The 12,413-nt window shown below is 42.9% G+C and overlaps 1 protein-coding gene across 2 annotated transcripts in view; it reads right to left on the bottom strand.

The window, feature by feature from the left end:
• ANO6 (anoctamin 6) overlaps positions 1-12,413 on the bottom strand; it is a 71,513-nt gene that overhangs the window by 29,376 nt on the left and 29,724 nt on the right. For both annotated transcript variants that reach the window (XM_060279623.2, XM_035126527.3), the window contains exons 3-6: positions 10,960-11,085; positions 5,340-5,405; positions 2,717-2,995; positions 1,362-1,475 (exon numbers count right to left, since the gene is read on the bottom strand). In XM_060279623.2, the coding sequence (XP_060135606.2) occupies positions 1,362-1,475; positions 2,717-2,995; positions 5,340-5,405; positions 10,960-11,085 (585 nt within the window). The remainder of the gene's footprint in view (positions 1-1,361; positions 1,476-2,716; positions 2,996-5,339; positions 5,406-10,959; positions 11,086-12,413) is intronic.

The raw sequence follows: 12,413 nt of genomic DNA, 5'->3' as shown, positions 1-12,413 counted from the left end.
ATAATAAAGCATTACCTCACAAAAAGATTCTGTTTCCAAATAATAAAGATATATAAAATTAAGAGTTTTCTTCACCTTTGAGAGAGCCATCGTTATTGAAAATAAAGGTTTCACAACAGCAGTTTTATTTCAGCTCAAACAATTGTTGACAGCCTTGGGAAAGGTGATTGCACTAGTCAAGAGAGAAAGCTCTGCTGTGAGACTAAGGGGCAAAAGCTACCTGCCACAAGCATGGGGCAAATTGGCATCTCTGAGTTAAAAGAAAGGAGGAAAAATGTACACGGCTAAAGAAAAAAGCCAACCCAGAGCTCAGGAATTCAATTTCAAAACCAACATGGAAGAGATATATAAAAAATGCTGAAAATAAAGCCTGGGTTTTCATCTTTTGTTGCAGCTTGAAAAAAAGAAAACATATAAAGAAATAATCCTATTGTTTCTTTGTCTCATTCACCGAGGTTTTAAATAACCATTTTACTCCATCCGAGTACTTTTAAAAGGTTCAGAACCTTCCTTCATATGACGCTAAGCATAATTAATTTTGTTATTTGGTCCATGGGCCAATATATACCCCAATACTAGATTGTATTTTGCACAAACCACTCTAAATATACATAATTCTTGTAAAGACACTGAGGGCAAAAGCCAGGCAGTGACTTTGTTAAAACTGTATAAAATATATACTGTATTTTTCCGTGTATTTCTCCCCAAATTTTTTAAGTTTAAAATTGGGGGTTGTCTTATACACAGTATGTTGCAATTAAATAGTCTTAATTTGGGGGTCAAAAATAGGGGTCGTCTTATACACGGAATAATATGGTATATATCACTTAGTGTTTGTCCATTTTGCAATATTCCAGAAAATATACTGTTTGTCCACTGCAGTAGCTGCAAAAGAGACAGGCCACAATTTGGCATACAGGGTGCTTCCAGATTGCTATGATTTTTGGGTGTGATTTTGGGTGTCAATCACATTCTGACATATTCAGGTAGTGCAATTACAATTGCTTTGGTGATGTTGTACAACAAATTCACTCCCCACCCCCAAATCAGGCTTTTGGTGATAAGCAAAATGCACTGGAAAGTGTATGATGATAATTCACTGATGAAACACTAATATTACCTTCCCACAAACAAATCAGAATGAATGCTCAATACGTGGCTAATGTTTTTTTAGCCTCCCTGCAGTTTTTGAGCAAGCAAATCAGGATGAATGTTCAACAAACAGCTAAAAGGCCAGCTAGTATTTTCTTATTGGCTTCTATAGAACCTTTTGTATCATTGTTTCTAGGATTATTTCTAGGATTGCAGGGTTGTTTCTTTGGTTTTTCCCGAAAGGTACTTTTTAAAAATATCGAACTTACATCATGGAGTGGAAAAGCTGCTTTGTAGATCCCAGAGTCCAGTAGCTTATTGATTCCAAACTTTCTCACGTTGTCTCTTATAGCATATTCCCCACGGCAAAGAATAAAGTGAACCTGAAAAAACCCCCAAAGTTCTTTATTAATGAAGAATTAGACCAGGATAAGCTCAGGGGACATCTATCATGTGGTAGGAGTGTCTAAAAACGGGATTAAGGAGTTTTCTCAGGATGGGAACACTTCTGAACAAAAACATTTGTCGAAACAAAAAGTAAAAAAAAAAATCCTTCCAGTAGCACCTTAGAGACCAACTAAGTTTGTCATAGGTATGAGCTTTTGTGTGCATGCACACTTCTTCAGAGCATGCACATGAAAGCTCATACCTACGACAAACTTAGTTGATCTCTAAGGTGCTATTGGAAGGAATTATTTTTGTTTGTTTGTTTCGACTACATCAGACCAACATGGCTACCTACCTGTAACAAAAACATTTGTGATTCTGAAGGACAGAGAGTGGTTTTCTTGAAGGCACAGAAGCTGCAGGGGACAATATGTGTGAGTCATGGCCCACAGCAGGCATAGGCAAACTCAGCCCTCCAGGTGTTTTGGGACTACAACTCCCATCATCTCTAGCTAACAGGACCAGTATCCAGGGATGATGGGAGTTGTAGTCCCAAAACATCTGGAGGGCTGAGTTTGCCCATGCCTGGCCCACAGGCTCACATAACTATGTACTTGATAAAGACCAGGAAAAGTTGTGGGAGTAAAAATTCCCACCAGCGCCGTCTTAAGTATATTTGGCGCCCTGGCGCCATGATGCGACGGATCCCTCCGGCGCCCCCACCACCGTCCCGTTTCCCAGCGCGGTGGGCGGGCGGAGCTGCGCAGCCGGAGCTGCGCGGCCGGGCCAGCGGGCGCAGCGCACAGCGCGGCTGCCGGGGGCGGCCCTGATTCCCACAGCAGAACGAGCCAAAAGCTCTCATTTGAACCAAAATCAGAGGGACATGGGAAGTTACCTTATACTGACTCAGACCATTGGTCCATGTAACTCAGTATTCTGTTCATTGTTTGACAACAGGCTTTCCAATGGTTCAAACAGGAGCATTTTCAAGCTCAACGTAGAGATACCAAAGGCTGAACTGAGGACCTTTTTCACAACAAAGCAGGAGTTCTCTCACTGAGATTTGGCCCTTCTCCAAGCTACAACCCATCCCCAGAGATTGATTGTGCGGTGCAAAACATTCTTCGTGCATTGTTTGTCTGGTCTGGTGCTCAAAACAGCTAGGAAAAAAACATCGGTCTAGATATCTACACCAACAGAAAGTAAATTCATCCTTATATAAATGTTGGGAACTTACTATCCGGCTCCTGGTGGCTGGATTAAAGAAAGTGTCCTTGTCCTGTATGTAGAAGTCTGACAAACGGTCGTTTTCAAATGGCGCAGTGAAAAACTCCTGCTCCGGTTTGATGATATTTTCATCCACACTGAAGAACCTGCTAATCCACTTGAATGGTGAGTCACGGGTTTTCAGGTCATTGGGTTGCAGGGGCAACTTGATGTGCATAATTTCAGCAAAGCTGCACAGCAGTTCCCAAGGTGCATGCACTTTTACAAATATAAGCTTTTCATCCACGACCTGCAGTGAATGGATATTCATATATAAATTTCATCACTGTTTTAAGACATGATCAGCAAAGGACTACCCAGGGACATTTTTGGACAAACTCAGCTGAGAAGTTCTCCTGCACTTGACACGCCGATAACAGTAGGAGCACCATAAGATTACAACTGGAAAGGTGGTGCTTAATTTCCAAGAGTGAAAGTCGTCATCCTCCCCTAACCAGGCACACTATTGCTGCTTCAGGGATTAAAGTGTGAATGGGAAAGATAGGTGTTCAATAAAGAAGGAGCTATTTCCCGAGGGAGAGTTTGAGTTGCTGTCTGCTAGGCATCCATGCACACACAGAGAGATGGATGGAAAGAGAAAGAAGCCATGCAGACTCCCACATTGCTGCTCCTTCTGCCTCCTTCATCCCTCCAAGTAGGCCTGAGAGAAGGGAAAGGAAGAAGATTGTCAGGGGGCCATCAGGGGTCAGCGGAGAGCAGGAAGTTGGGACCAGGGCTCTATGAGGGAGAAGCAGCCCACGCAACATTCCTCGGAAGGTGGTGCTGAGGCTCAGGAAGCGGTGCAGAGCCTTGGGGGTGCTGAGAGTGCAAGGTTCCCAGAGGGAAGGTTTGAAGGGTCGGACCAGAGCGCTGAGGAGGGGGAGGCTCCAGAGGAGACAGCACTGGCTCCACGGCTGAGCAGTTCAGGGGGAGAGGGTGCTCCACCAGCCCCATTGCCCCAACACTGAAGCGGGGAAAGCGTCGCGAGGAGAGGAGGAGATTCAAGGCGCCAAGGGTGTTTTGCTGGCGGAAGTCACGATGGGCGGTGCTTCCGGATTCTGACTCGGACTAGGATAGTAATGGATTTTGATGCTCTGTCTTGTACATATGGATATAATAAAACTCTGTAAAAACCAGTCACAGAGTTTGGAGCGCCTTACCAGTGAGGAAGCAACCAGCATCATTACAAAGATGCTAAGAGGTCTAGGAGTTTGCAGGTGTGCATGTGTTAAGTGTAAGGTAAGTCATGAGGAGTTTACCCATCACTCCTTCTGATGATTAAAAGATGACCAGAAGGTATGATAAAGACACCCAGAGGCACTTTTGGCTTTACTGTTGTTTCATTGTTTTGAGGATGAGACCTGGCATTGAAAATAGATTGTGAGTCTAAGCTCTGGCACAAACTAAGCTCCAAGGAAAAGGAGATACTGTATAGGTTTTTACTGGAAAAAAGTGTCTATTAAAGGGACAAATAACTGTCTTGTTTTAAGTCAATAAATCTATTGAGCATGTTATAAACAAAGTTGTATTAAAAAATTCTATTACTAGTTGTGATTACAAAATTTACCTCTGAGAGCAAGGTTGCTGTTTCTAAATGTTTTGATTGATGAACAATGCCAGTTGATGACACTAGCATAAAAATGACATACGGTCATAAATATGACTAAGTTGGCTCTAAAGCTTGATTTGCTCTTGATTTTTATCACTTGCCACATGTAATATATGCAGCTGACCTTCATTGTCCACAATATAAAAAATCTGGGAACTGGTAGAGGCACTGTAAATTGTGCCGGTTTGAAGAGGGGTAATTTTTCTCTCTTCAGCTTACTATATTTCAGCAATATGGGTGGATGGAAATATGGAAGAAGGCATGATTGTTGTGCATAAGTGAGAAACTGTGCCATTTTTATCTGAGATTTTATTTTTTTTTAAAAAAGGTGGAATAACATAGGGGGTTAGAGAAGCTGAACCATATCAATTCATTTCTAGCAATCATAGAGTCATCCCATAATAGCCCAGCAAGTGCAGAAACAGAATGAACTTCTAATAGTTATGCAGGAACACTAGAAGGAGCAGTTGACCAGACAGAAATACTCTGCAAGCATTACAAATCTACACTATTTCAGATAAAAGCAGATTAACTTGCAGTGGAGAAGGTACACTATGAACTAGAGCACTGACTGTGTTGCAGTGTGCAGACAGAGCTCTTGTGCAAGCTGCCTTTTCTTTTCTTTTCGGTGGAAGGGACAGCAGCATTAAAACATAACAGAAAAGGCATGGTTCTCCCATGAAAGTGCAGGCACCTCTCTTTGCTGTAACATTTGAGACACTCCTTTGTGCAACTAAACCCACTTCAAACCAAGTGTTCTGAATGCACTGATTTGTCACACACACCTGAGAAATAGAATAAATATAAAAAAGAGGGAGTTGAGATTCCCCCCCCCACACACACACTATTGCCGGATTAAAGAGAGAATGGTGTGAAAAAATGCAAGCACCTGGATAGATCAATGCCACTTCCATACAAATTCATCCCCCCCCCTTTGATGTAAAAATTCACACTTTGCCAAAAGTACAAAGGGAGCTGCACTCACCGAACTTGTTGCTTCAAGCTGCAAACCACGGTTTATCAAGTTAGATTCATATGCTAGCCTCTTCCTCTGTTGAAACAGATTGAAAAATAGTTCAAGATTTCATTCCCCCCCCCCACAAAGAGCATAACAATTCATATTCCCAACAGAAATGCACCAAGGTCTTTGTGCAAAAAGAAGAAATCACTGTGTTTAACTTATCATCAAGGAGCTTTAGAATATGGCTTTCGTTGCATGTGTTTCGCACATCAAAATACTGTATTAAGCTGCACACACAATGTAATGAATCCATACAACAAACACATGTATATGTTTGAACATGTGTGCGTTCTACAAGCACACAAGACAGGGAGCTGGCATTGGCCATAGTTCTGTGAATGTGCAAGATGGCAAGTATGGCTTTGCCACTGCATGCAAAGCAGGCATTTTTCTTACAGACATTGTTCATAAAACAGAACAAAAGTAAATATATAACAATACTGAATTTTAAGAGATAATTCCTTAAATAACACAGACCACGTTTTAAATTCTTGGGTCTGTTCTACAAGTCAGTTACATTCAGTGTGAGACACTGCTATCAACGGAATTTTGAGGTTGGGGAGAAAGAGGTGGGGAGAGAGGTGGAAGGAAGAAAGAGGGTCGTGATCTTTCATTCTTTTGCATAGGGTATGTGTGGAGTTTTTGCATCAGTGTCACATGGATAGGTTCTTTATTTGTTTGTTTGTTTTTGTTGGCAGTGTGAGAGACTGGACTGCCTGTAGCATGGCTGGTTGCATTTGGTTGACTGCAGTGTTTGCAAGGGGGTGGGGTTGTTGGGTCAAATTAGTCATACCGATTCACGCTATTGTTTTATAGGACCGGAAAAGAAAGTTTTCGCTTTGCATTAAAGAAAACTGTTCAAACAACTTCTCAATTTGTCAAGCAGCCAAAGTAAATTTGAATTACTATATTTGCATGGTACAAATGAGTCAGTAAAAGACTATTTACTTATGAAATCAGGCTCTTCAGATCCTGGTAAACTGGATGTTCTCTGGTCTGTATCTCATGGTAAATCTACAATATACTGAACCACTTCCTACAGTGGTTTGTCTCATGCAGTTCTTCTGTCCTTCATGCAGTGTGTTTCATTACCTGCATCTCAGTTTGAGGCAAGCCATGGTTTAAAGCACCATCCAAATCTGGTAAGTGATTTGCAATTATATCCAACCAACCATCCTGCTTTGGAACAAGGAAAAGTGTAAACCATAGGTTGCCAGTTCAGAGATAATAACTAACCATGGTATATGCCAAGAAGGAAGTAGCTAACTAGGCTTGACAAGTAAGAGGAAAGAGAGACAGGGGAGAGAGAGGGTGCACAAGCCTGAGGCTTGGTCATGTAATGCCAAACCATGGTTTAGCTTGGTGTTACATGGGATCCAACCCTTTGGTTTTATCTTCATGCATATTGGGAGGGCTCCACACTAGCATTATATAAGTGTTCTCACTTCCCTGTTGGTAATTTGCTATTAAGTCCAATTTAGCTACCAGAATTAGAATGAATCAGAATTATAGCATCTTAATCCAGTCTTAATGGGGCAATGACCACAGTTATTGCAGTCTAGGGGCAGAGACTGAAATAACAGCCAGTAGAAACTTTTAAAATTCAGCAGCAATGTTTACACAGAACAGTGAGGAGGAGATTCTCCTCCTTTTATGCTGATCATTGTAGCTTTTCTGCTGCTGACTTTAGTGCTGAGACGAACTCCCTACAGCCATCAGAAGCTGACCTCTTTAGGCAGAAGATGGAGGTGTAAATCTTCCTGCAGTCATCAGCAGAACAGAAAAGAGTTTTCTCTGTCCAATACACACACATGCTCCAGATAAGGGGTGCCTTAATTCCCTATCCCAGACTATCAAAAGTGAGTAATGGTAGTAATTAACGGATTTGTGCAAGAACTGGGGTTGCATATTTTGGAGAACAAATGCAGATCATCGTTTGCTGGTTTAAATGTAAGAGGTAACTATGGTTTGTGCTAAAGAGAAAGCACTTAATCAAAACCAGGTATTTGAGGGAAGGAGAGAGAGAGGAAGAGGAGATGCACAGGACTTGTTCCTCTAGTCCCAAACTGTGTTTCAGTGTTACTTTTGAATGGAGCCTTTGAAGTTAAGAAGGGTTACTCATTCATTAATTTAAAACTCTTATTAACATAGCTACAAATATGGTGCAGCTAAGCCCTGCGCTACAAACTGGAAATCTGAAAATGGCTTGGTTGAGGTTAGAAAGGTCAATCTAAAGAAAATTGGTGTTGTTGCCATTTTTATTTTCATTGCACTTTGGGGAGGCTAGCACCATAGCTGGCCTGGCTTAGGAGGGCAGTGTGAGATTGTGTAGTCATGTGGGTTTTAAATCACACTACTTGCTTGCATATGGGTGACCAATGACTTCATTTCCATGTGGTTGCATATATTTTGCAAGTTCAAAACCTAGAACAAGTCATGGAAAAAAAAGCATGTGACAGGATATGATGGTTTATTAATGCAGACAAAAAGTGAACCAACTTCTGTTTTTTAAAACTTACTGGGAACTTTTAGATAGAAAACTCAGGCATCCTATATAATAAAGTCCAAGTGTCTCTGCATCCAGTCCCTGTGTCCCTGGGTTTGCGCTACTGCACATGTGCCCCACGGACACAGGGATTGGACGCAGAGACTGGATGCACACACACGCGCTCTCTCCTCACCCCCCACCCCTCTGCCTCCCGTTTCCCTGTGGCCGTCCACCGCCGCTCCCGGTCGGACAGCGCCTCACTGCGCTTGCTCTAAAGCGCGAGGAGGAGGAGGCTGCTTTCTTTTCCTTCCCCCCCTACGCTCCCCCCCGGTGACCAGCAGCAAGCGTGCACGCACTCCCCCCCCCTGCCTACCGTTTCCCTCATGGTGCAATCGTGAGGCTGAGTGTCTGAGTGTCTGACTGACTTTGGTTGGCTATGGCGGCGGCCACGTAGCGCTGCAGTGGCGGCGGCCGCTGGGGGAGGCAAACGACAGGGATAGCGTCGGTGGGAGCAGCCGCTGGAGCAGCGGGGCCTAGGCCTGGTCCTGAGGCGGCGGCGGACAAGGAGGGGGCTCGAGCCCAGGGGGAGGGCAGGAAGGAAAGAGGGCCCTGGCCGCCCCTACCTTCCCCCCTCCCCTGTCTAGGCATGGACCGGGGCAGCGGAGGAGGAGGAGGCGGAGCAGCGATGGAGGAGCAGTGCCGGTGGCAGCCCAGAAGAGTCCCGGCGCGTGTGGGTGGATAAAAGGAGGGGGAGAGAGAGAGCGGGAATGGGCGGGGGGAATCACATGTTCTAGCACCTGTTAATTTAACGGGCTTCAAGATACTAGTGAATTAATATTCCTTTAATTGTTCTATTTGGTTATGTACTTTTTGATTTTTAAAAATTGTTTAGGACTACTGTTGTTATTATTGTACTTATGTGGTATTTTTATATGTTGAAAACATCCTTGAGCATGGTTTTAACTTTGGAAAGGTGGCATACAAATAAAATGATTGATTGATGGACTTACTGAACACAAAAAAATACAGTATGCTAAGACTAAGACATGTCAGCAGATTATGCTGGGAAATTGGGTCCTCCCTCAAAGAGGGCACATGTTGCGATGAGACCTGGAAACCGACACCCTGTGTTGTGGGTGGGCAAGATTGGTCAGCCACAACACCCGATTGGTAGGTCCCTCGATGTTGGGTTCAATATGGCCAATGGGGCACAGTCCAAACGGATCAAGGGACCTATATATACCAATGCACGTGACCCAGAGCTTCCTCTTTTGGTGCGTGCATTCGGAACACCCACCCACCTCTCCCTACTTTTAGGGCTTGTTGCGCTTGACCTTCCTATGTTGTCATGTGTCATCTGTCATTGGGACAAGGGCATGGCAGGAATTTTCCCCACTTGGCTGATTGGCTGGTGCCATTTGGGTTTCACCTGCCATGCAGCAAATCGTCACAACTTGTAAGGTTGCGGATAGGCACCAGTTCAGGTGATAGGGATGGGAGAACGCTCTCACCATCCCTATGTGAAGGGTATTCCGTTAAAGGAATCCAGGGACTCAACCCCTGTGAGGGGGTTGTGCCCGTGCCTGAGTCCAGGGGGACATCTGGGTGGTGGACATAGCCTGTTCCCGGCTTTCTGCCTATCCAGGTGTTCACCCTTGGCTGACCTATGCTGGTGTCCTGGGTCAGCGCTACCTGCAAGGGTGCAGGGAGCTAGCTGAACCAGAGCCTATGCAACCACTCACTTTCTGTAATCAATAAAGTTGTGGCCTAAATTCTGCCAAAAACCAAACCAAAATTTGAGTCATATGTGAATTTATTTAGGGGGGAGGTTTCTGGGTCTGAACACGCAACCAAACAGATAAGTATTAAAACAAAACAAAACCACAAGTTGGCATGTGTGGAAAGCTAGCAAGAACATGGGAACTGCACAGTGTAATGGCAGTGTAATCTTTTAGCATTGCTTAGTTTAATTGAGGAAGGAGATCAGGCGAAATATTCAACAGTTAAACATGGTTGTTAAGAATTCAAAAAGAAGGGGAAAAATGCATTCCTGTCACTTAGGAGGAAAATATAAATTATAGATTATTCAAAGGTAAATAGCATAGTTACACATTTTAGGTAGTATTTTGAGGTCATTAGGTCCTTAACTGCTCTTGTGCTTTTAAAAGCTATGTGAAATATTCACATCTCGCAGGGGAAATTCTTTCCAGTGTGGACCTGGAGTGATAGTAAACTCTGCCGCTATTGAATTCCTGCTTATCATGCAGTGGCACCTATTAGGAAACAATGAGGCAACCAGATTCACTAGATTGACCACAAGAGACCTATGAAAAATAGGATGTTGATGCAACTGGTGCCATTTGCTGGTCCCCAAGGCACATTTATGCTATTTATGTCTTCTTTTGTTCATTATTTCCTCTTTTTTGGTTTAATAAGGATTATACCTTATTATATTATATAGTATAGCCTTCCTGCTATTACCTAAATTTGGATAAGGAAATTGGATGGTTGAACAACCCTTCTACCCATTCTAAAGACGCCTTCCTATAGAAAGCTAGCAAGTACAGAAGATGGCTTACCTGTCTCTCTAATGAGCTGGTTTTCTAAGTGCAGGGGAGGGTGGTTTGTTTGTTTGTTTGTTTTAAAAAAAATCTGGATTGCATTCAAAGATTCATTCTGAAGGGTACTATCCCAAAAGTGCAACACCAAGCTAAAAATTGAACTATACAGAATGCATAACTTTTAAAAGCTTCATTTTCTCATTCTTGGCCTCAGTCCTCTCTTTGTGGCAAGCGCTAAGAAAAGTAACCGAGCATGCCAGCATTAAGTACATTTGAATTTGAGGGATAATAAAGCTTTCAACTACAAAAAATAAAACCCAACTGGAAAGATCAAGACAAAAAAAAAAGCCAAGGGGAAGAACAGCAAATCCTCTCTTTTTTGAGATTCTATGACTCAGCTTTGTGGGAAAAGACAAAAGCAAAGAAGGGAATGTACACCTTTAGAAGCAGCAATCACTAAAAACAGATGCTTCAAATTGCCCATAAAAGTGGAGCCCCCAAAAACAGCAGCATAAAACAAGAAGGCAAACCATACCATTTGCTTTTTATGAAAGCTTCTCTTATGTTCTTTTTTGCTCTCATCTTCATATGCTAAAACAAAGTCAATTCTTCGTTGGCCATCATTAAAGTAGAGGGAGTCAGGCTTCAGATTAAACTCTGCCTGTAAGGAACATATCATACCTTTACCATTACAGTAAATACTCCAGCCATCTTTACATACCAGAGTTAAAATTCCAACCTACTATCATACAGAACATACCCAGCACAGCTTTGATCAGTGGAACGGTCTCCCTCAAGAGACTGTGGACTCTCCTTCCTGTGGACTCTGAGATTCCTGCATTGCAGGGGGTTGGACTAGATGACCCTGGGGCGGGGGTCCCTTTCAACTACAATTCTATGATTCTAAGTTCAAGAAAGTGCACATGTACGGTCAATTGGCTCAGCAGAGCTCTGTAAGAAAACATTTGGATAACATCGCAACATACACAAGACCTATCTGCCGCCCCACAAGGTGTAAAGATTGGATTTTAATCCAATACATGCTGAAGAAATTATTTTTTTATAATGGAATGAATAGTCTACCAAAACAAAACCAATGGAATGCATAAGCTTGTCGCTGCAGATCTTGGGAGCAAACATTGATCTGAATATTTATCTGAAACATGTACAAAAGCTTTGCCTAGCTGTCTTGAATATGCATACCAGTTTGTGTGTCTCTGTTTGCTAATGTTCCACTGGATGGCTTGAGCAAGAGTCACCCTATTTCGCAGGAAAGAATTGCTACACATCCTAAACAAGTGGGCAAGCAACTATTCACAGAGAGAGGTGTGCACTAGTGGTTCTTAGCTGCACAATGGTTTTGCCACTTAATGTTATGTACCACATCTTTTACAGCATGTACTTCTAAAAGCACATCATACTTCGATTTTGAAATAGCAGTGTTGTCTTATTCTTTTGTCCACGTACAAACGTGGATCCAATGTTCAAAATAGCGCTGCTTTTGGACATACCTCCTCTCCTCCACAACCTATTATATTCCTATAGCAGGTGAGTTGCTTACCATTTCTAAACAAGAATCCCATTCAGATGGGGAATGCAGGCTCCTATGCAGAGGTGCCTTTTGTTTCAGATGGTGGCTTCTTGATGCCATCATTGCTATTTTATCCCAGAAATCCACCAACTGAAGAGGCTGCTTTACCCATTCCTAAGGGTAGGGCTGGCTCCGATTCATTACATGCTGTTGTTTTACCCTTACAGGTGGAGAAATGAGACTGGAAGCCGTGGCTTTAAAAAGTGAATAAATATGCAGCTGGAGCCAAGGGATCAATCCATGGCTTAAATGAGCAACCTGGAAAAGAGGAGGCTGAGGAGAGATATGATAGCCACCTTCAAATATCTGAAGGGCTGTCACATGGAGGATGGATCAAGCTTGTTTTCTCCTGGTAGGACTTCAAGTTGCAGGAAAGGAGATTCTGCCTAGACATATGG

This window comes from Zootoca vivipara, chromosome 9 (assembly GCF_965207765.1).
Source record: "Zootoca vivipara chromosome 9, rZooViv2.hap1.1, whole genome shotgun sequence".
Classification (NCBI taxonomy): Eukaryota; Metazoa; Chordata; class Lepidosauria; order Squamata; family Lacertidae; genus Zootoca; species Zootoca vivipara.
The sequence above is the reverse complement of the archived record's forward strand: the minus strand, read 5'-3'. Positions and strand labels throughout refer to the sequence as shown.